The sequence below is a fragment of the Nomascus leucogenys genome, unplaced genomic scaffold (genome assembly GCF_006542625.1).
Source record: "Nomascus leucogenys isolate Asia unplaced genomic scaffold, Asia_NLE_v1 000771F_98928_qpd_obj, whole genome shotgun sequence".
NCBI classification, from domain to species: Eukaryota; Metazoa; Chordata; class Mammalia; order Primates; family Hylobatidae; genus Nomascus; species Nomascus leucogenys.
This window is the reverse complement of record NW_022096360.1, coordinates 1-22,916: the sequence shown is the minus strand read 5'-3', so window position 1 is coordinate 22,916 and position 22,916 is coordinate 1. Positions and strand designations below refer to the sequence as shown.

General features: G+C 62.5%; 1 protein-coding gene across 4 annotated transcripts in view; it reads left to right on the top strand.

Annotated features, from left to right (window-relative positions):
• The window catches only part of LOC100588032 (potassium channel subfamily T member 2), a 47,374-nt gene extending 24,464 nt beyond the window's left edge, over positions 1 to 22,910 (top strand). For 2 of the 4 annotated variants that reach the window (XM_030808721.1, XM_030808720.1), the window contains 2 exons: positions 20,785 to 20,864; positions 21,629 to 22,910. In XM_030808721.1, coding sequence (XP_030664581.1) covers positions 20,785 to 20,864; positions 21,629 to 22,101 — 553 coding nt within the window. In that variant the 3' untranslated portion in view covers positions 22,102 to 22,910. Of the gene's footprint in view, positions 1 to 7,190; positions 7,586 to 13,432; positions 13,475 to 20,784; positions 20,865 to 21,628 lie in introns of those variants that run through there. The other 2 variants (XM_030808718.1, XM_030808719.1) reach the window with 2 other exon arrangements.
• Positions 22,911 to 22,916: the final 6 nt, after the last annotated feature.

Here is a 22,916-nt window from a genome sequence, read left to right as displayed (position 1 = left end):
TCCGAGTGGGCTGCGTCTACTCACACGTGCCCTCTGAAAGCAGCGTTTCCTCTGGCTGGCAGTGGAAGAGGTGAAGTGACTGGAGGCAGCAGGGAACTGAACACATCCGTGCTTGCTTTAGAGATGAGGGCATACACCAAGGAAGGAGGTGGCCCTGGGGAGCTGAGAGCAACTCCCTGCCGGCGGCCAGCAAGAGAGGGGGTCCTCTGTCCCACAGTGCAGGAGGGGATTCCGCGGATGGCAGGAATGAGCCTGGGAGCAGATTCCTGCTGGGCTCCAGATGCGGGCCCAGCCCTGCAGATGCCTCGGTCTCAGCCTCACGGGACCCTCTGCAGAAAACCAAGCTCAGCTGTGCACGGACTTCTACCCTACAGAACTGAGAAGTGATAAGTGGGTGCTGCTGTGAGCTTCCAGGCTGGTGGTGGTTCGTTATGCAACAGAGGTAGCACGTACACCAGGCCTCTCGTCCTGCAGAAGGTTCCACCGTCTGCACGTGTCCGGTGGCCTCTCTGTGGGTGGTTCAGCTTGTTCTTCTGCCTCCAGTATTTTTTGCAAAGTGGAAGCTGGGTCTGCAGGCCTGCTGGACGGAGCTTACTTGATCGAGGCTCAAAAATGTTGCACGTGCCCTTGGTGTCTGCGTGTGGCCTCAGGTCCTGGTTGCCCATGTCAAAGATGGCCCGATGGACAAGCTGGGGCCAGCCCAACCCCACCACTGGGCAGGTACTTCCCCCTGGTCACCTCAAGGTGGCCTGTGGCTTTACAAGCACCCAGTGCCCCCTCTGTGGCTCTTGGCCCCCTCTGAAGGCCCTTGCCCAAGCCCGTCCTTCCACTGGGGACTGGGAGGTGCTGGCCGCCTTTTTCTCTTCCTCACTCCATCAGCATTACCCACACTCTCCTCTGCACTGTGCTGATCCTTCATCCATGGGAGCTGTGGACCCCCAAATACAATTCCTGCTGGAAACACCCTCGACCCTTTCTCTTTCATGGCAGATTTTCACAGTAAGGCCGTGTTGAATTGCAGCCTCTAGTGGTGACAACAAGGAGAGGGGTTCCCTGGACTCCCCCTTTGGAGCATCAGGTGTGGACCCATGGAGTTCTGTGGACCTGCCGTGTGTGGTGGGCCAAATAACGCTCCCCCGAAGATGTCCATGTCCTGATCCCAGAAACCTGTGACTATGGAACCATGCGTGGCGAGGGGGACCACACGTGGCGAGGGGGATTAGCAGATATGATTAAGTGGAGAGCCTTGAAGATGGGAAATTATCGTGGATGATCTGGGTGAGCCAAGATCATCACAGATTCCTAGGGGAGGGAGGCAGAGGCTCAGAGTCGCTGGAGAGGGAGATGAGCGGCGGAAGCAAGGACTGGAGCGATGGGAGGAGGGGCCCAGCTGGGGAGGGTGGTGGTCACTGGAAGCTGGAAGAGGCAAGGAAATGGATTCCTCCCTGGGACTCCAGAAGGAGCCAGCCTGCCAGCACTTCGGGCTTGGGATTTCGGACCTCCGGGATTGTGTGCTTAAAACATTTGTGTTGACCGGGTACGGTGGCTCACACCTGAAATCTCAGCACTTTGGGAGGCCAAGGTAGGCAGATCCCTCGAGCTCAGGAGTTCCAGACCAGCCTGGGCAACATGGCAAAACCCCATCTCTACAAAAAATACAAAACTTAGCCGAGCATGGTGGTGCATGCCTGTAGTCCCACCTACTTGCGAAGCTGAGGCAAGAGGATCACTTGAGCCCAGGAGGTCCAGGCTGCAGTGAGCTACGTTCATGCCACTGCACTCCAGCCTGGGCAACAAAGTGAGATCCTGTCTCAAGGTAAAAAAAAAAAAAAATGTGATTTAGCAATTGAATTTGTGGTCATTTGTAACCACAGCAGCAGGAAGCCCACACACCATGTTTGAATCATTGTCCCCTCTGAGATCCCACTGCCTCCACTTTGGCCAGTGGGAGCCCTTCCCACTGACTTCCGTACCCTTGGACATGACCCCATTCCTCTTTGCAACTTCCTTGTTCTCTAGCAAAACTAGATTTTCACACTCTCGAAACTTCCCTGCCCTGGAGTCAGTCATTCTCTGGGGATGGGTCTTTCACTGCAGCTCACATTAGAATCTGTCGCCTGGCGTGTCTTCATTTTGGATCACAGTGTCCCACATACCCACAATGTTACTAATTTTATCATTGTTTTTACTCCACCAAGGTTTAAATGCTTACCTGTTCTATAACCATATTTTGTGTAATTCTCTAACGCTCTGTAGCCCCCTCAATGGGTTTCCCACTGCCCACCCACCCTTTCATACGGCTTCTTCATGCTGGAATTCTTTCCTTGGCATTTCTTTTGGCAGCTTCATTTCATGTTTGAGGTGGCTGTGGTGGTTTTTCTCCCAACAAGGGTGTCTGCATTTGTGCTGCGTTCTCTCACGTTCCTTTGCATTGGAGGACATTTTAGCTGGGTATGATAGTCCTAGACCTCATTTAATCCTGTTAGAACTTGATCAGCATGGGACCGTCATCCTCTGCAGAAAATCTGCAGCCAGCTCACTTCACCCCTTTCATGGTGACTCGCTGGTTCTGTCTTGTGCACCTGCAGAACCTTCTTTACCCTCAGCTGAAGAGGTGGAGTAGGATCCATATCTGGATGGAATGCATCCTGTGTCTTGTTTTCCTGGGACACCATGCACAGTTCTTTCTTTGCTTCATCATCACATATCTAAATACTTTTCAAATATGCATATATATATATATATATATAGAGAGAGAGAGAGAGAGAGAGAGAGACGGAGTCTCGCTCTGTCACCCAGGCTGGAGTGCAGTGGCATGATATTTCAGCTCACTGCAACCTCTGCCTCCTGGAGTCAAGAGATTCTCCTGCCTCAGCCTCCCCAGTAGCTGGAATTACAGGCACCCACCACCATGCCCAGCTAATTTTTGTATTTTTAATAGAGATGGGGTTTCACCATGTTGGTCAGGCTGGTGTTGAACTCCTGACCTCAGGTGATCTGCCCACCTCAGCCTCCCAAAGTGCTGGGATTACAGGCATGAACCACCGCACCCAGCTTCAAATATATTTTAAATACCAAAAACTCGTTGAGGCTTCTACTCAGGGGCACAAGCAATCCTCCAGTGAAAGTGTCGTCACCCTTACTCCGGTGCCTGGATCTTGTTGTGCCTTCGCTATGATGGTCAGAGCCACATGTCTATAATGCGATTTCAGCCATGCCTCTCCTGTTCCTCCTGGCCTGGGTTCATTGAGTCATAACTGTATGGCGTGTGGGCTCTCCACTTGCTTCTGGAGTTCTGTGGTCTCCCCCTCTGCCACTGGCTGCTGAGATGAACAGGCTCATCTCATCTTCCAGTGTGGCTTCCATTGCACCTTGTCCTTATCAAGTTAATCCAGTGCCCAAATTCCTCCTTGGGAACTTCCTTCTTCCCTGGGTTTTGTTTTATTGTTGGCCGGGTTCTTTGTCTGCTGAAGTCCATTCTCTCTCTCTCTCTCTCTCTTCTCTTTTTTCTCCTTTCCTTCCTTTCCTTCTTCCCTCCCTCCTTCCTGGGGCTCCATGCCCTTCTCCCGCTGGGGGCAATCAAGAGGTCTCACCTCAGTCCAAGGGTCAGCCCTGGTGTCTCCCCAGCCAGCCAGTGACCAAAGTCAGGACACACCCCCTGGTTGCCTCCTGTTGGGGACTAAGGGTGAGAATTCCAGCACTCCCAGTTTGGACTCAGAAGATGGGAGCAGTGTGGGGAGCAGCACCACCTGTACCTCCTCTGTGACCCCCCTGGACACCCTCCAGGAGGTCTGTGATGCTGGCCTGCCCTCTCCTTGTCGGCTCTGAGTCATTCATCTCCAGTTCCTACTATGCTTGTTCGTTGTCCTGGGTTGGCGCAGCCCTCATACCTGCCCCCGCACCTGTCCCCACACCTACCTTCACACCTGCCCCCACAAATGCCCCCCATACCTGCCCCTGCACCTGCCTCCACACCTGCCCTCACACCTGCCCCACCTTCCCCCACACCTCCCCCCACACCTGCCCGTGCACCTGCCCCCACACCTGCCCTCACACCTGCCCCACCTTCCCCCACACCTCCCCCCACACCTGCCCCCGCACCTGCCCCCACACCTACCTTCACACCTGCCCCACAAATGCCCCCCATACCTGCCCCTGCACCTGCCTCCACAACTGCCCTCTCACCTGCCCCCCACACCTGCCCCTGTACCTCCCCCCACACCTGCCCCTGCACCTGCCCCCACACCTGCCCTCACACCTGCCCCACCTTCCCCCACACCTGCCTTCACACCTGCCCCCACAACTGCCCCCCATACCTGCCCCTGCACCTGCCCCCACACCTGCCCTCACACCTGCCCCCACACCTGCCTTTGCACCTGCCCTCACATCTGTAAATGTCACACTGCCCAGCCCTGCAGTCCTCTCCCACTTGGCCAGTTTCAGGCTGCACCACTCCACAAAGGTGACCACAGCTGGTCTGGGGCTTCAGATCCCACTGCTGAGCCGGAGACCCAGATGGGTCTCAGACTGACAGTCTCAGACTGGCAGCCCCCCACAGCACCAGGTGTGGGTGCTGACCCACGAGACGTCACTTGGGAGGCACTTTAAGAATGTCCAGAATGGGTGTCATAATCCACCCCCGCCTGCTGCTTTTGTCTCCCCCACCTTGGGGTGTTGCCACCTGCCTGTTCCCTCCCTCCAAGCCTGGGCGCTGTCCCTCCCCCCTAGTCCTTCAGGAAGTCTAGCCAGTGCCACCTTCAAAACACACCTTGGGTCCACCTGGTTCCCTGTCCTCTGTCCAACCCGCAGTCCCACTCAGCTCACGGTAGGCGAAGCAAGGCCCCGCCCTCTCCGCAGGGCTGTTTGGACACACGTTTGAACCGCAGCATCTTTGTGCTCCCTAAAAGGGCAGTTGTTATTTTTTCCTGAGTTTCCAGGATGTCTGCCTCTGTGTAGCCATGGGGTTGAGCCTCTCTAGGCTCCATGGGAGCGGAAAGTGCTGGGGACACCTCAAGGCTCATGTGGCTCTGTGGACCCCAAGCCTGGGGCCGCAGCCCACCCTCCCCTCCTCACCTGGCTCTAGCCATGTGCCCTGCACCCGTCCTGGTACCCTGAGGCCAGGAAAGGGGGCTTCTGGGACCACTGCTCGATGCCGAAGGGATTGTCCTTCCCACGTGGGAATCATCTCACTGGACATTCTGTGACGAACATAGAGAGTCATTTCAAAATAAATCAAACTTCAGACGTGGTGCAGCAGCAAGTTGGGAAGGTCTCCTCCCCTCCCCCCACCCCAGGCTGCACCTGCTGCAGCCGGCTGTGGGCACTCCATGGACAACACTGCACAGACGTTCTCTTATCACCTAACTCTGATGCTGTGCTTCAAAGGCCACGAGTAAGTGAAGACCCACTGCACTCTCGAAAAGCAGGAACAGAAAAAGTCACAGCACTGCATCATGGAATAGCTGCCCCGGGTGGGAGCGTGCGTTTGCCTTCTGAGTAAGGCTTCCTCCAGCACTGTGGTTGGCTGTGGGTTCGTGCCCAGGGAGTGAGTGAGCTGTTTCTTTGTGAAACCACAGCATCCACAGCCCAGACACCCTCCCTCCTGGCTTCCTCCCTGCTTCAGGGTGACCATGTATGGGCAGCCCTGATGTCCATCCGGCCCTTTGTGCAGTCATGGTGCGGTGAAGGGTCCTGCAGGTGGCACCCAGGGGTGGTGCGGGGCTCCGCCTGGTCTATTTACACCCAGCACGGCATGGGGCTCACTCAGCAGCGCGCCCAGGAGAAGCGCCCAGCCTCATTCTTTGCAGCCGTTCTGGGGCACTCCACAGGAGGGTTGAAGGGGGCTTCCATCTGCTGGTGCTCCCCAACACCAGGGGCTGGCAGACGGTCCTCGTGCTTTGCAGGGATGAACAGCGCTCTCCCCTGGGGTAGACCCGAGCCACAACAGGCAGCCAGGGCGACGTGCATAGGATTGTGTGCTCAGACCACATGCAGTGACTTTTCGGGGGATTTTCCTTACTCAGCCACATCGGGGAGGGCGCTAGGGCAGGTATCGGGAGCGCTAGTGAGTTGTTCATTTTCTGAGCACGATGGCGGCTCAGCGTTTGGACCCCCAGAGGGAGCAGGGCCCTGTGCCTCGGCCTCCCTCGAGTGGTCCAGCCCTCCCTCAGCATGGGTGCTGAAGAAATGGAAGCCTGAGCTGTGGGCTCAGGGACCTGTGGCTGGAGTTTTACCCCCACCCCATCCGCGTTGGCCACCCAGTCCCCTGTGGTACGGGTGCATCAGGGCCTAGTGAGGTCAGAAACCGTCCAGCCAAGGGTGGGGAGATTCAGGGTGGGGGAACAGGCAGCCGGCTCCGGGAGGGCTTCTGGTGTGAGTTTGGGGCGGGCCGGCCCACTCCCTGGAGTTGGTGCTGTCAGGGGGTCCTAGGCCCACCTGCCTCCCACAGGCCTCTGTACTCGCTGGGCCGTGGCTGTTGGTTGGGGCGCGGCTGGGGGAAGAAATGGAGACAGACCCCTGGCTTGCAAGGACTCCAGGTCTGGGGTCAGAGTGTGGACAAGTCCGGAGGGCTCTGCCACCTGGCACTGCTGAGGACAGGGGCACATCTGACAGCCTCCTGCCTCTACCGAGCTGGCTTCGGGGCAGCCGGGCCTCCCGGCGCCAACACCTCCCAGCTGTTACCTGCCTGTCACCTGGGCGAGTCACCTGGAGCCGCGTTTGTGACATGGAAGGGAACGGTTACAAAAGCCACATCATGTGAGATGTGCGGGTCCAGCCAGGCATCTGGGGCAGACCAGCGCTGCACACACACAGGTGGGATCTGTGCCCAGTGCCCAGCCTGGCATACAGGCACCATCCCGGAGTGCCCCCATGGGCTGTACCCTGACAGCTTTGGAGGTAGGAACTGGGGGGTGAGGACCCTGGTGAGGACAGGCAAACTCAGCCATCACCACCCCCCGGCCAGGGTACTACACCCACCCCACCCCAGGGCTGGGGGCCAGGGGTGGGCACAGCTTGGGCAGGCCATCCTGAGCGCCAGGTCTGGTCGGCAGGCCGGCTGGAGGGCCCTGCCCTGCCAAGCGGGAATCCGGCTCCTCTCCAGCATCTGCTGCCCGGGGTGGGCGCCCAGGGCCACCAGCCCCAGCGGCTCCTCCCCTCCCCCCGTGCGCGACTGTCATTGTTACCATTGCTTGGCTTCTGCCAAAGCAGCCGCAGGACCGCCGGGTGCTTGAACCTTCTCCATGGGGCGTCCTGGCGGTGGTTTGAGCCGGGCGGTCCTCCCCGCCCTCCCCAGCCCCCCAGCCCCGGCTCCAGGCCGTTCCACTGCGCGGCGGCGCGGGGAGGGCGCGGCGCGAGCTGAGATGGTTCCGCCCGGCGCCGCCCCCGCCGCCCGCCGCCCGCCGCCCGCCGCGCCGAGCGCTCCCCGCAGGATGGCGCGGGCCAAGCTGCCGCGCTCGCCGTCCGAGGGCAAGGCGGGCCCGGGGGGAGCCCCAGCCGGCGCCGCGGCCCCCGAGGAGCCGCACGGGCTCAGCCCGCTGCTGCCGGCCCGCGGCGGGGGCTCCGTGGGCAGCGACGTGGGCCAGAGGTAGGGGCGCGCGGGCCTGGGACTCCGCTTGGCAAATCGCGCTTGCATCCTGCTCGGGCTGCGCTGGCTGGGCTGCACCTGCGTTGCCTGCAGCCCGGGGAAGGGGGGAGGCCAGGGTCTCCCCTCCTAAGCCCACCACAGCGCCCTGCTTCCTGCTGTGTCTCCAGCCTTTGAGAGCCTGCGGGACCCCCACTCCCCCCACTTAGAGGCTGAGCACGGCGGGGCTGCAGGTGAGACTGCAGGGGAGGGAGGAAGTGGACCCGGCTCTGTGCCAGGCACTGGGGGCCCCTGCCCGAGCCCTGTCCCACAGGAGCCCCGATCTTGCTGGTGCCAGCGCTACTTTCGGGGAGACAGGGCCGGCATCCGTGTCCCCACCCCAGAGGTGAGTGAGGCTGAAGCCTGCACAGCAGGTCGGGGCTGGGACACAGGGCTCAGGCTGCCTGGGGAGCCCCGCTGTGGGGTATGCTTGGGCTGGCGTCTGGTGCCTGTGGCAGGTGGGGTGCAGGTGGACGTCCTCTGGGGATGGTTGGGCAGGTGGAGCAGCGCCTACCCCTCCTCGGCTCTTCCACAAGCTCAGGGTGGGACGCAGCACCCCCATTTCACGGATGAGGACACCGAGGCCTCGTCTGCAGCAGCAAATTCCTAGCCAGCACCTTTCCCGTGCCAGGAGCCATTCTAGATGCTGCGGGGGAAATGAGGATGAATCAGACCTGGCCTGGTGTGGGCACATGTCGTGGGCACGGAACCTGTTCCTGGGAGAGAGAAGTGCAGGCCAGGCCAGGACAGAAGAGCCGGGGCCTCCTGGGGTGCTGGTCCTTCCGGGACGAGCATGGGGAGATGGGCAGGGGCCTTCCAGGTAGCGGGAGCAGTGAGGGCTGAAGTTTCATCAGGCCTGGGGGGCAGGGCTGGCAGAGCTGGGCCTGGCAGATGGCAGGGCCAAGGGTGCCCAGGAGCCTCTCCCTTGCCCCTCCCACCTGGCCGTGGGCTGTTGGGCCCCTCCCCGCGCCCCCATTTCTAGCTCTTCACAGCAGCCCTGGGGGGCACTGCCCAGCTTAGTCCCATTTGCAGAAGAGGCTGTTGAGGCTAAGGTCAAGCGCCTGGCTGCAGCCTCCTGCAGCTAATGGGCAGCCTCTGCCCGGGAGGCGAGCACTGGCCAAGGCCCTGGGGACCACAGTCCCCTCCCCCTCCTCTTCCTGGATGCTGGTGTGGGGGGAAGGGGCAGGGCAGTGATCCTGGAAGCCCTGCTACAGCCAGCCCTCAAGGGGCAGGCTCCTTGCCCCATCCCTGTTCCTGCAGGGCCCACAGGGATAGCAGGTTCTGCCCAGGCTGCGTCTGAGCCCGCAGTGCAGTGCAGCATGGGAGCCGTAGCCTAGGCCCACCTCCTCCAGGAAGCCCTCCCGCATGTTCATCCCAGCCCTGTGGGCTGTGCACTGTGCTGACAGTTCCACATGGGTGGCCTCACTCATCCCCCGGCAGCCCCTGAGGTGCAGAGTCCTTATAGCCTCCTTTTGCAGAGCAGAGGTAATGGAGCTGCTGCCCAGCTGGACTGAGCAGCCCCTGGGCCTGGAGCGTTCACACCACGGGGCTTGCACTGAGATGAGTAGGGCAGGCTCCCGAGCAGAGGAGGACTTGGTGGGTTTGTTCTTCTGGAGTGTGGATCTCACGGAAAACGCAGGCAAGGCCAGAGCCGAGAGGCAGGTGTGGTCTGCCCCAGGGAGCTGGGGGTCGCAGTGCCCGCAGCTGCCTTCATGGGCCAGCCAGGGTCCGGGCTCCCTCAGCCCTCTCGGCCTCTGCCTGTCTCATTGTTGAGAAGACAGTGAAGCAGAGGAGAGGTCTCCACTGCCCACCAGGGACTGAGCCACAGGAGGCATTGTTGGGGGAGGGTGCTTGCTCCTGGTGCCCCTGCCCAGAGCTCCCCTAACACCCCTGCACCCACTCATGGGTGCTGCGGGCCGGCATCTGTCCCTCCTCCCACACAGTCGAGCTCCCCCAGCCCTGAGCTCCGAGGTCTCCTCCTTCCTTCTCACTCCCCTGTGTGAGGCCGGGGAGGGACTGGGAGCTGATTAGACAGCGTGGCCTCAGTGTTGGGGTCAGGAGACCATCACTGCAGAGCTTTTGAGTAAAAGGGCCCAGTGGAGGGACAGGGCCTCTCAGTGAGACCCCGCTGGGTTAGAAGGCCCTGGACCCCTCTGTGTCCCCACCAACCCTGGACCTAGGCGGCCTTGCCCCTCCCAGCTGGGGCCTCCCAGCCTCATGCCTGACTTAAGGCACCAATGCAGCCCCCTCCCCACATCCTCTCCGGGGCCGCTCCCCCAGCCCCATCCTCCTCTGCTGGCCCAAAAGCCTGAGGCCCCCACACAGCCTGAGGTCTAGTGTGGTCCAGTTCTCCTGCCACCGTGCCCAGCACCCCAGTGTCTGCGGCAGCCGCAGGCCTGTCAGTCCAGCTGTGGCACGCAGAGCCCCGGCCCCGCCCCAAGCCCCTGGCCCTGATGTTCCTTGGCTCAGGAGATGGTCCCCTGAGCCCCCCGACCCTGGACACCCTTGCCGGGACCTCCCTCCCCTGCAGATCCAGACCTTCATGGTTACCCCTCTCCTCTCCAAGAACCTGGCTGCTCCTCCACGCCCCCCTCACCCCGGACACACGCCCGGCACCCTGCCCTCTTCATGGTGTTCACACTGGCTCGGCACACCCCTTCCCCGGGGCCTGAAGCCCCCCTTGGAGCTCGCCCCAGATGGCCTCTCTCCCAGGAGGGCCCCTCCTGAGTATGGCCCCGTCACCCCTGAGGTGCCCCCGCCCTCCTCTGGCTTTGCCCCCATTCGGGCTGCGCACCTTCTTTCCACACAGTGCTCTGCGCTCTTTCTCCCCAACCCTAGAATGCACCTGTTTGGGCGGCTGGTTTATCCTTGACCCGGGGGCGTACACAGGGAGTGGCCAGCTGCGGGGGTGGGGCTGTGTTCCCAGGCCCTCGGGGGACGCCAGGCCCTGTCTTTCAGGGGTGAGTTTGCTGGGCCCGTACCTCATTCAGTTTCTCACAGTCCTGGAGGCTGGAAGTCTGAGCTCAAGGTGTGGGCAGGGCTGGTTCCTCCTGAGGCCCCTCCCCTTGGCTTGTAGACACCGTCTTCTCCCTGTGTCCTCTCCTGGCCGTCCCTCCATGTGTGTCTGTGTCCTCATCTCCTCTTCTTATAAGGACACCGGTTTTGTGGGATTAGGGCCCACCCTCATGGCCTCGCTTTACCTTAATGACCTCTTTAAAGGCCTCTTCTCCAAACACAGCCACATGCTGAGATACTGGGGGTCAGGACTTCAGCATGTTAGCTTGGGGGGACAAAACTCCGCCCAAGATAAGGGGGTGCCCTTGTCGTGTGTGGGACCCTGCCGGGACCTGGCAGCTCTCAGGATGGCTATGCTCTGGGCATTCCCCAGGTTTAGAACACAGAGGCTCCCAAACTCCCCCGAGCAGGGAACCCCCTCTTCCCTGAAGCATCTTATGGGACTTGGGGTTGTGGGGTGCAGAGGGACACCCCACTCTTCCCCCAGTCAGCCCAGAGGGGCTCCTAGAGAGCCCAGAGGGTCCCTCCCTCTCGAGGCTGGCAGCTGAGACTGCTCCTTATGGGCACAAGTCAAGTGGGGATGGCCCCTCCTCACCTGGGCTCCTTCCCGACCCGGACCCCAGGCTCTGCAGGACACAGCAGGGAAGGCAGGGCTAAGCCCAGACCCTTCCACTGACCACTGCTGCCCTAAGCAGGGCTGAGACCCTCTCCCAGGAGGGAAGTGACGGCTTCGGGTGCAGGTTCTGTTTGTGTGTTGACAGCGAGCCCGGCCATGGGAGGTGGGTGGGCCCAGGGATGAGGCCCTCACCACTTGGTCCCAGCAGCTAAGTTAGGGCTGGCAGAGGCGCTGAGTGACATCCAGGCCACCAACCGCTGGGACAGGCGAGCATCAGGGTCCCACTGGACCACCGTGGGTTTGGATGCTGCGGAGAGAGGCCCAGCTTCCTCAGCTCCCCTCTCCTCCCACCCCTCACCCTGCAGTTCACCTGGCAGGGTTTTTGCAGCCGACAGACTCCGTGTGCACAGGGCTCCAGTCCTCAGCCAGGTTCTGCACAGGCCAGCAAAGCCCCAGGTCCCTTTGCCCATAGGCCACTGTCCTCCCCTTGGGAGCCCCTGGGTGGATCCTCTACCCATGTGCTTGGTGGCCCCTCCCAAAATCAGCGGGGATGGCTGTCCTGGGCCTCAGGCTGTGGGACGTCTGACAGGTGGTGGCTTCCTCAACACAGACAACAGGGCCTTGGGCAGAATAGATGGGAGGCCGCACGCACAGCTCAGTAGACACTTAGCTAGGGCTGTATCGGGAGATGCAGAGGGATGCAGCCAGGGAGCACTTGGGAGAGAGGACACAGTGGGCCCCAGCAGGGAGGAGCCCAGCCAGGGCCTGGCCACGCCGGACCTGACCCCACAGGCCAGGCAGACCCGCTGCCATGGGCCTAGGCACTGCCGAGCTCCTGCCAGCCTCTGACACAGCTGTTGCCCTGGCTCAGAGCTTTGGGCAGCACCGGGATCCAGCGAGAGGGAACCTGAGCCGGACAAACACGCAGAATCTGCCAGAAGCTCCCAGCAAACCCAAAGAACATCCCCATTAAGCCTGGGGTTCTGCCTGCTCCGTGTGGAGCTGCTGGCCCGGCCACCATGCCCAGCCGGGACCTCGGCCCTCCCAGGGGTGTGTCCAGCTTCTGCCTCCCCCCAGGGACCAGAAGCTGCTAGGGCTAGGGGCACCAGGAGGGAGGCTGCCCACCCGCAGGGCCTGGCATAGGCCGGTGAGCATGTGCCTGTGACCCCAGGCTGGCTTCCTCCTTCCTGCCTGTGTGGCCTCAGAAGACAGTGGTCCTCTCTGAACCTTTGTTTTCTTTTCTGAAAAAATGGTTGTTTTGAGGATTAAAAGAGAGAGGTCCCTCCGAAGTCCTTTGAGGAGGAGCTGGTCCAGGACAGGCACATAATCAGTGAAGGCAAAGACCCTCGGCACTCCCACCCTGACCAGCCCCGCACCAGGCCAGTCCTCCGGAGCCCTTAGCTCCCACCAGCCTCTTCCTCAGAGTTCCGCATCCAGTGCAGGTTGCAACCACCTTGGTGTCAGCCGCCTGCTGGCCAGTCTGGGACAACTGGGGCCAGGTTGCCTGGGGCCAGGCTGAAGGGGTAGCAGGTGTGTGGCTGCTGGCCTGGTGGAGGGCGGTGTGTCCAGGTCCCCTGAGAGGCATCAGCTCTGAGCCCTGGCTTGTCCTATCACAGGAAGCCTTGGGGCAGGGCTGGCGGGTGCCTCACCTGCTGGCCTGTGTGTAGGGCAGGGGAGTGGAGACAAGGGATAGCCTCGCAGACCTCGGCTTGAAGTGGAGCTCACCGTGCTAGCTCCTGGATGCTGGGGACCACACATGAGGCCTGGGCTGGCTTCGTGCTGAGCGGGGCCAGGGCGAGTGCCCAAAGCATCGTCACCTGCTTGCATGGCTGAAGGGTGTCACCCCCCATCTGGCCCAGGCACAGGAGGGTGCATGCGCGGGGACCCCCAAGCGGGCTGTGCTGCTTTCTCGGGCCCTGAGGGGACCAGGCTTGGCTCAGTGCCCCACATGGCTCTGCACATGGGCTGCCTCCCACAGGCACCTCTCCCGTGCCCGGGGGCGCCAAAGGTCCGGGCCCCCCAGAGCCTCCCTGCGTGTCTGTGCCCCGCCTGGTCCCAGAGGCCAGGCTCTTCATCTGTCTGTCTGCTGCCTTCTCCATCCGTCCGTCTATCTGTCTGCTGCCTTCTCCATCCGTCCATCTGTCTGCCGCCTTCTGGTTGATGCCCCTCTGTGTCCCCAGGCTTCCTCTAGAAGATTTCAGCCTGGACTCCTCCCTGTCTCAGTAAGTGCTTTGCAAGGGAGGGACTGTCTTGGTGGCAGACAAGGGCTCTTAGAGGCGTGAGAGCCCTTGTCTCTGGGGGGTCCCCTCAACCCAGCATCCCCTGCAGCTGGGCCAGGGCCGCCAGCACCTCCCAGCACCCGCTGGTGCCCCTGGGTCCCAGATGCTGGGGCTGGAGACAGGACAGTGAGTGTCCCCCCTTGGAGAGGAGCCTGAACTTGGGACACGGGCTTCCCAGAGGTGGGTGCTCCACAGCCCCTGCAGTGGTGGCCACGGCCTCAGGAGAGGCAGATGGCAGAGCAGGGGCCCTTGTCATGGTGCCTCCCAGGGACAGGCAGGCAGGCCGCTGCTGGGGCCTGGGCTCTGGCTCAGCCTACCTTGGCTGCCTGTGCCGGTCCAGCTCCCAGGAGCTGGGATGTGCGCTCGGAGGCTGTGCCACTCCCCGCTGAGCTGCCAGGGCTCTGCCGGTGGTGCTTCCTGACTTCGGCTAAGATGTAGGTCAAATGGAAGAGGCTTTGAGGCCAGGGCAGCTAGAGCCCCTCAGAGCAGCCGGGCCCTGCGCACTCCTGGGAAGCCCCCCGCCACCATCCACCTTCAGCGCGGTCTCCAGGAGGGGCCCCAGGCTTACTGTTCCATGCACAGCACCAGCAGCAGAAACCACCGAGCACTCAGCACTCACGGCTGCTGAGCATCCAGGGGCTGCCCGGCACCCGTGGTGGGGCCTATTATTATCCCAAAAGAGTCCTGGAGGCTGGGAGGCCAGTGGCCACCCCCGGGCCTCCATCTTCCCAGCCCAGGGCCCCATGGTGCAGAGGGTGACGGGTGTGAGAAAGAAGGTGTGCCCACCACCCAGGGCTCTCCTGGCCCCACCCCAGGCTCCCCAGGAGTCAGGTCTCAGACCTGTGGAGGAAATGGATGTGTCTGCGGCCAAGGCTATGGTCTGTGCCGCCGTGGCACTGTCTGGACACAGCGGATGTTCCTGGACCTTTGGAGGTCCAGCTGGACTCACCCTTCAGCCCTGGGCCAGCTTCACCTGGGCCCCTGGCCAAGCTATGGGGGGCCTCAGAGGCCCAAGGGTGTCAAAACAGGGACCCCAGGGGGACAGAGCCATGTGTGTGCCCTTTCTGGGCCCTTGGGCGTGTCAGATGCTCTGTCCAGGCTCAGAATAGCTGGCCCCAGGGTTGGCAGTGGGCCTGAAGCCTGCCCTTTCTTCCTGCCTGCCTGGTGCCGGGGGCAGAGGCCTGCGTGGAGCTCCCAGGCACCTGCCTAAGAGCCAGCCGGCACCCAGCCACTGCCAGAGAGAGGCAGCTCGGACCTCGGCCCCATGTGAGTGCAGGGCTATGGTGGGCCCGAGGCATGTGCCTGGCAGCCTGGAGCTGGTGTGGGGCTTCCTGGCATGGCCATCTGTGTATGGCCACCCGCCAGGAATCCCTGGAAGGCCAGTCCCCCAGCCTGCAGCTGGCCTGCCGGTCAGCAGGGAGAACCGTTGCCACCCGGCCTCTGCCGACCCCATTTGTCACAGGGCAGCCGGCACTTGCCTCAAAGGGTCCCGTCTTGGTGAGGGGGTGGGCACTGTGACAGCCCCTTTGCAGCACAAGGGCCTCCTCAGGCAGAGCAGTGCCGTGAGCCCCTGGGCACAGGCAGGCAGTGGGCATGGGTACACACGGGGCCCAGGCCTGGCTCAACACCAGCCTTGCAGGACTGGGGCAGAGCCGCCACCTGGGGACAGACTCCCCTGCTGCCCCTACGGGGAGCCCCAAGGACCCAGGCCCGGCACTGCCTCTGACCTGCTGAGTGGCTGGGGCAAGCGTGGGCCTCAGGGAGCCTCAGGGGGCTACAGCGGGCTTCAGCCGTGTAGGGATGGGGCTGGCCGGGAGTTGCCCTGTCCTCACGGTGCCGGGGACAAGTTGTTTGCCACGGGCCAGCGCAGCTGACGGCTCTCCCAGGGTCAGGGCCAGGGCCAGGGCCAGGGTTTGGCCTGTGGATTCCTCAGGGACCATGGCCTCACCCCAGGGGGTGCACAAGGGACTGTCTGAGGCTCCCTGCTGCGTCTGGGACCCCCTGGCCAGGCCTGCCCGCACATTCCCGTGAGTCCCACCGGCCATGCGCCTTGCTCCTGGGCTGTAGGCTGTGGGCAGTGGTGGTCCCTGGTGTGCCCCGTCCTCCCCACCAGCCAAAATGCAGACTGGCAGAGGTCAGACGGGCCCGGTCCCCTGTGGTGAGTGTGTGGCTGCGTCCTGAGCCCGCCTCCCAGGGTGGGGGTCGGGACCTGTGGCCGGGGGTCCAGGAGTGCAGCGCCCGCTGCCGGGTGTGGACTCTGTTTGGGAATGGCGATGTTCCCAGACGGATGCTGCCATGAGCGCTCAACAAATGAGTGAACTGATGAGTGGATGAGAATGAGCACAGGAAGTAGATTCTTCTGCCCCGTCCTTGCCCATTGTCCTGGGAGCCTGTGTTCGCAGGCAGGTTCTTCTCAGCCCTGGGGGCGGCTCCCCACGGGAGTTCTCAGTCGTCTCCCACCTCTCAGGGCGCTCCACCAAGCCCGGCTCCCAGGAGCAACTTGCCATGAGCCGGTCCCCTGCTTTCCCACGGGTCGGGCCCTGACAGGAAACGGATTGTGTGGCCCCACCCGGGGTCCCGCCTCTGCCTGTGGTCCACACCTGTGGCTTCATAGCCTGGGAGCCACGGTGAGTCGAAGGCCTGCGCTGTCTCTTTTGGCTGACGTGGGTCCTGATGGTTTGAGCAGACAGGTGCTGGCCCCCAGATGAGCACCGGGGCAGCCTCTCACTGGAGCCACGGAGCAAGGGCGTCGTCCCAAGAGAAGCCTGGGACACAGAGGCCATTGTTTCTATCTCACCACAGACAGAGCTCCTCCACCTGTCCGCTGTCCTCAGGACACCCCAGGAGTTGGTCTGTGTCCTGGTTCCCATTCCCCAGGGAGGAGGCCCAGGCGCTGGCAGGTGGAGGGGAACAGCCGGGCAGAGGAGCGGCCGGGCAGAGGAGCAGCAGGGCCCGTGTAGCCTCACAGGGCTCACTGGGTCTCAGCCCTGGGCCTCTGGCTGCCGGGCCAGGGGCACGCTGTGACTCTGAGGAGCTAGCGGAGCCCTCCAGGCTACCAGTGTCCATGAACCTCTGGCGCAGCAAGGAGGCTTGGGCCACTCTGGCAGGAACCACCAGGCAGGTCTACCCCAGCTGGGTCGGCCTGGAGGTGACCCCAGCCAGGCCTCTGCAGCCACAGGCACCCTCCCCAGGTGCCGCTGTGTGATTCGTTAAGGCAGATCACACCAGTCACCTGAAATACAGTTCAGGGGAAAATGGATCGTTTTCATCTCCTTTTTGTGGTGGTGCTAGGAGAAGTGGGCGGCCACAGTTCATTAAAAATTAAAAGCAGAGGAGGCTTCATTAATTTCTCTGGCATTGCAGGCTCCAGTTTCTCAGGGAGCAGGCCTGCCAGGCCCCAGCGTTTCTCTGGCTCCACGTGGAGGGTGCCATCTGTGCGGGTGGGCACTCCCCGCTGAGCTCCGTGGGGGCTGCCCAGATTGGGGCCCGCAGCCCCTGGGTGAGGGGACCAGGGTCTGGCTGGGCTCTCTCCCTAAGGGGGGGCTCAGTGCTCTGTTTCTGGAGTGCCAGGAGGAGGTCAAGGGGCTTCAAAGAGAAGCTACTGGGGGCATGACTAGTCCCAGACCAGCAGCCCTCGACCCCACGGTGCCTGGGGAGGAACTTGGCTCTCAGGAAGCCAGTGAGGTCCTGGCAGTGGGCAGGGTTGCATTTCTCTGTTTCCTGGCCGTGGAGGCCAAGGGGAGCCCAGGGGGACGCATTGGCTTCTTGGTCTTGCCAGGCAGCTGCAGAGGCCCAAGGCCCAGAGGTCCAGCTGCACCAGGTCCACGGGGAGGTAAAGGGAGGAGCAGGAGCTCCTTGGAGGCCCATGACCACTGGAGGGCTGGGGGTGTGGCCGGAGCTGGCTGGGGAGATGGAGCTGGCTGGGCGTTGCCTTGGAGCGGAGTGTGGGGTGATGATCAGGGCGGAGCTGGGCACCCCCGCCTAGGAGGAGTGGCCAGGCAGGAGCCCCAGGCCCAGAGGGAGGTCAGAGGGAAGAAACATCCTGAGGGCAGAGCTATGGGACCTGCTGATGGCTGTGGTCTAGGGGAGGGGAGGGTACAGGAGCCTGAGGTTGGTGGGGGATGGTTGGCTTGGTGCCATCAGGAATGGAGAATTCTGCCTCAGGGAGGGGGGGCGGTGGATGCCAGAGGGTAGAGTGGGGCTGGATGGCTGCCAGCAGAGCCAGTTGGGAAGTCATCCCTGTGTGGCACTTAATTCCCGGGCTGGGTGGGGGAGAGGCACCTGTGGCCAGCCCTGGGGTCCCCCAAGGAGAACAGAGTGGAGAGGAGAAAAACAGAGCTCGGGGAGGCCGTGCTGAGAGGCCCAGGGAGGAGAGGAGATTCTGGGGCCTGGTCACCGTGAAGGGCGTGGTGAGGCTCCCTGCTGGAGAGGAGAGGGTGGGAGGAGGCAGTAGGAGCAAGTGAGGTGAGCAGACCCCCCGCATTGAGGCTTTTGCCATGGAGGGCAGGACAGTGGTAGAGAGGCAGGGAGGGTGGGTTCCTAAGCTCCATGTTTTTAGGACCCCATGGTCCCTGGGTACCCCCGGCAGTGAGGGGAAGAGGGCCTTAGGAGACCCTGGGCTCAGCCCTGCCTGCACCCCTGACATGGCCAGACCAGGCCCAGCACAGCCTGGACCTCCAGCATCCTGTCTGAGCCTCTCATTCAGAGAGAAAGACGGCGGACAGACTCCCCGAAAGAGACACTCATGCAGCGAGGGGCCTCCCCAGCCAGGGCTCCAGGCACACAGAGAAGAGGCGTGGGGCAGGAGGAGGGGCCGGGGGACACAGCAGAGCTGTCTGCACTGAGGGATTCCAGGGCGTGATGGGGCACTCTGGGGGCAGACTGACCCGCCATTAGCACTGGGTTCAGACACCACTGGTCTGTGGGAGGCTTGTCCCACTGCCTGGCCCCAGAAGCCCTGAGTATGCCAGGTGGGGTGACCAGCCTGCCCCAGGACTTGGCCTGAGCCTCCTCTTCAGCATGGGGCAAGGGCACCCAGAGCCACACGCCTCTTCCTGGACCCTGGACCCTTCTTTATTTCATGTATTTATTTATTATTCATTTTTGAGACAGGGCCTCGCTCTGTCACCTAGGCTAGAGTGCAGTGGCGTGTTGACGGCTCACTTCAGCCTCAAACTCCTAAGTTCAAACGATTCTCCTGCCTCAGCCTCCCGAGAAGCTGGGACTACAGGCACGCGCCACCACGCCTGGCTATTTTTTATTGAGACGGGGGTCTTGCTAATGTTATCTAGGCTGGTCTCAAACTCCTGGCCTCAAGCGATCCTCCCACCTCTGCCTCCCAAGGTCCTGGGATTATGGGCATGAGCCACTGTGACCAGCCCCTGGCCCCTTCTTGAGCTCTGTAACCAGCAGAGGCCACTGTGGCCACTGGGGCAGATCACGGCAGGTGCTGGGACTCTACCAAGGCCCCTCCCGCCGGCCCCACAGTAGCCCCACCACGAAGGCTGCTGCACGCACCTGGTCCACATCACTTACCCTGAGTGCTGTGAGCTTTGGGAAATATCGAATATTTTAATCACTTTTGGAGATGTTGGGGTCACCAGCCCCGGGCCAGGCAGTGACATCAAATTCTCAGATTCGATTGATGGGAGCCAGTGCCTGCTCAGAGGGGAGGTGAGGCTCACAGCCCACCCACAGGATGTCACAGCCTCCTGACCTGGTGGACTGTGACAAGAAGGGGGTTGAGGCAGGAACAGGGGTTGGGCTGGTGCTTACCTCCCCCCACCTCTGGACAGCTGCCCTGGGACCTCTGCTTGAACGCTGCCTCCTCCATGCAGCCCTCCAGGATCCTTCCAGGCAGCACAAGTCTTCCTCCGGGCTCCCCTGTCTGTCTGCCCTACTGTGCTGTGGCCCTCGCACCACACTGGGCAGGGGGCCCATGCTGAGGAGCTCACCTGGACTGAGTGTTCTGCCCCCACACCATCCTTGAGGGAGGCGGGGCACCTCTCTTTGACACCAGGGAGCCAGGCCAGGCACCAGAGGCAGCGCCCGAGGGCTAAGGCAGCCAACTGATAGGCGCAGACGTCATGGAGGGCACAGCGGCCATGGCTGGGAGCAGCCGAGGGTCCCATGGAGGACAGCCCAGCACCTCAGGGCACAGGTCGTTTAGGGGGACACGTGCTCCCCCTTTCCAGAGACGGCCATGCCTGCTGCAGGAACCCTGGCTCTGGGTCTTGCTGCTTTCTGTCCTGCAGGCTGGCAGCATTGGAGTTTTCCTCTCAGGGGATCATTAAACCCTGGCCTAGCCTGGCCTGCATCCCAGCACAGCCAGGCACAGGAGGCCCTGCGTCCAAGGCTGTGGGCACAGCAGCCGTCCACCCCCAGGCTCCATCCTACTCTTGGTGGCCAGCCTGGGTCATGCAGGTGGCCACGGTAGGTGAGCCATGCAATCTCCCCACCCCACCTCACCCCACCTGCCACCCCGGGCAACTGGCACACTGTGGTCTCTTCTCAGGACCGCCGGGGCCCAGTTGGAGGCCAGAGGGCTGGGTGGCAGGCCCCATGAGCAGTGGTGTGCATGGGGGTTGAGGGGTGTCTGGGAACCAGTGGCTGCGGCCATAGGTGAGCCTGACGGAAGAGGAGCAGCCCTGGCTGGAGGGGCCCCACAGCTGGCCGCGAGGTGGGTGCAGGGATGACCACTTCCCACCAGCCCATCTTCCCTGACAGCCCTTGAGGCTGCAGTGGCCCATAGCCTGGGAGCACAGCCACCGGCGGCCTCCAGACAGAGCAGCTGACCATCAGCTGTGGACATCCTGTATGACGCAGGTCCTATGGCATGTTCTGAGCACTTGCAGTGTCCTGAGCACCATGCCCAGGGCCATATGGGCAACTTTACCTCCTGGCAGCTGCCCTGCACCCACGGAGGCTCGGGCGAGGGTGTGTGGAGTGAGTGCCGCACCCTGAGCCCCAACAGGGCGGCCTGGAGGGCCCAGACTCACAGCAGCGAGTGCCCAGGGGTGCAGGGAGGAATCATTAGAGGAGCCGAGGCTGGGTCGGCTGTCTGCTGGGTGTGACGGACCCCAGGGCCCTCCAGGGTCTGAGGTGGAGGCAGTGGCCCCGCTGGGCCCCGTCTGACTTCTCAACTCCTGCAGTTGGAAAGTTGGAAGCAGTCAGTGAGGTTGGGGCTCCCGGCGTGTCCCCAGCCTGCGTCCCCACTGGCCCTGAGCCCCCCACGCCCCCCTCTGCTCCCCCAGGGTCCAGGTGGAGTTCTACGTCAACGAGAACACCTTCAAGGAGCGGCTCAAGCTGTTCTTCATCAAAAACCAAAGATCGAGTGAGTGGGGTGCCTGGAGGGCCACTCCCAGGCAGGGAGGTGTTGAGGGCGCCGGGAGCAAGCCTGGCAATGGCGAAGGCTGGGGCTGTGAGCTCAGGGAGGAGTCCATGGGGTGGTAGCCGCCTGAGTGCTGCGGGGGGATTTGGAAGCAGGGTGGGCGTGGGTCTGCATGGTGAGTGGGGCACAGGGTGGCCCCTGCTTAGCTTCACACTGTCTGAGACCAGGGCCTCTCCAGCGGGACCCGTGGGGACACTGTCCTGCCTGCTGGACACTGGGCTGGATGGGGCAGGACCATCCATAGGGCCAGCAAGGTCTCCCCTGTGGCCACGCCCTGCCTCCCACCCCTCCATACAGCCCCACCCTCCCCAACAGCTCCCTGCCCCGTTCCCAGCCAGAGCTTGGCCTCATGGCCCCCACAGGGATGCAGGTGAGGACTTGGGGGTTTCCCCAGGGGCTCCACATTTCACCTGCCTGCTCCCCAATCCCCATCCTGTCCCCTAAGAAGTGGAGTGGCCTCTAAAAATCCCCTGCACCCCAAGTTCAGGCACCTGTAAGGTGGGGCCAGGGACGGAGCCTCTCGGAGGCTGACCCAGGAGCATCAGCTCTCAAGCAATGCAGGGCACCCAGAGCTCTGGGTGCAGCCCGGGTGCGGGAGGGGAGCCCAGCTGGGGCCATCCAGAGAGCCCAGCCAGACCCGGGTGCAGGCCCTGCTCCCCGAAGCCCAGGGCTGGGTCAGAGCCCTGAGGCCGCTGCCCTCCCCGCAGGCCTGAGGATCCGGCTGTTCAACTTCTCCCTGAAGCTGCTCACCTGCCTGCTCTACATCGTGCGCGTTCTGCTCGACGACCCGGCCCTGGGCATCGGATGGTGGGCCACTGGCGCGGCCGGGCGAGGGGTCCCGGGTCCCGGGGCTGAGCCTTCCTGCTGGGCCATTACAGAAGCTGATGGCGTCCCTGGGGGGGCCCCTGTGCCTGGGGCCTTGGGGAGTCCCTCCTTCCCCAGTGCCCGTCCCAGGATGGAAAATGCCAAGGACTCGGTGCCTAGGCTCCCGCAGACGGCTCAGCGCAGGGAAAAGGGTCCCCATCGTAGACTTCCAGCTGTGCCCTTAGCTACTAGCCGACCCAGAAGGTCCACGGAAAGGCTGGAGCATCTAGGAAGCCCCTCCCTGCCCCCACAACTGTCTCCGTGCTCACTTGAGCTTCTGCAGGTCAGGGAAGGGGGCGCCAGTCCCCCTGGGTAAAGCCCCTACCTGTTTCTGGGGGTGTCTTCTACCTCTCCTGGGTCCCAAGGAGTCCCCTTCCTGGGGCCCATCGTCCTGGGGCCCATGCTCCAGGGACTTCCGGGAGAGGTGCTGGGGTCAGCAACCTGCACCGTCAGGTCCTTACCAGCCTCGAAGCAGCCGCCATGAGGGTGGGTGGGAACTTGCTCTCTCTGAGTCCTGTTCTATCTCCTTCTGCTGTTGCTGCTTCGAGAAGTGGCGGCTGCTGGGACCTACTCTGTGCCCAGGGTGCCTTGGCAACTCCTGCTCACCTCTGTGTGGGTCCCAGGGGACATCAGCAGGGCCCTGTGGCCCTCGGTGCCAGATTGTCCTGAGTCATGTATTTGGGGACAAGCCCCCAACCCCAGGCCTCTCACTCTGGCTCCCTGGCACTTGGATGCTGTGCTCTGTGTCCTGTTTCTTCTCTCCCCCTCCTGCCTCGTTCCCTTGTTCACTTGTCCACTTGTTCTATCCTGCCTCCTGGTTTCCAGAAATCCTTCCTCTGAATGTCCTTCCGAGGATGGCGTCTCCAGTCCTTTCCTGTTTTACGCTTTCCCCATCTGCTGGGCCTGTTTCTCCCGAGCTCACACTGGGCCCTGATTTTTTCATACCCGTAGATTTCCTCGAATGTCTGGTGCCATTTGTGCGTAAGAGTGCTCAGGCGCTGAGGGGCTCTGCAGCCACATGTGTGGTGTGGTTGTCACCATCCAGCCATCAGGGTGAACCCTGCCAGCATGCTGGTCCCCTCTCTGGCTGCGCAGAGCAGGTTCTTCCCTGGAGAGGAAGGCCTGACTGCC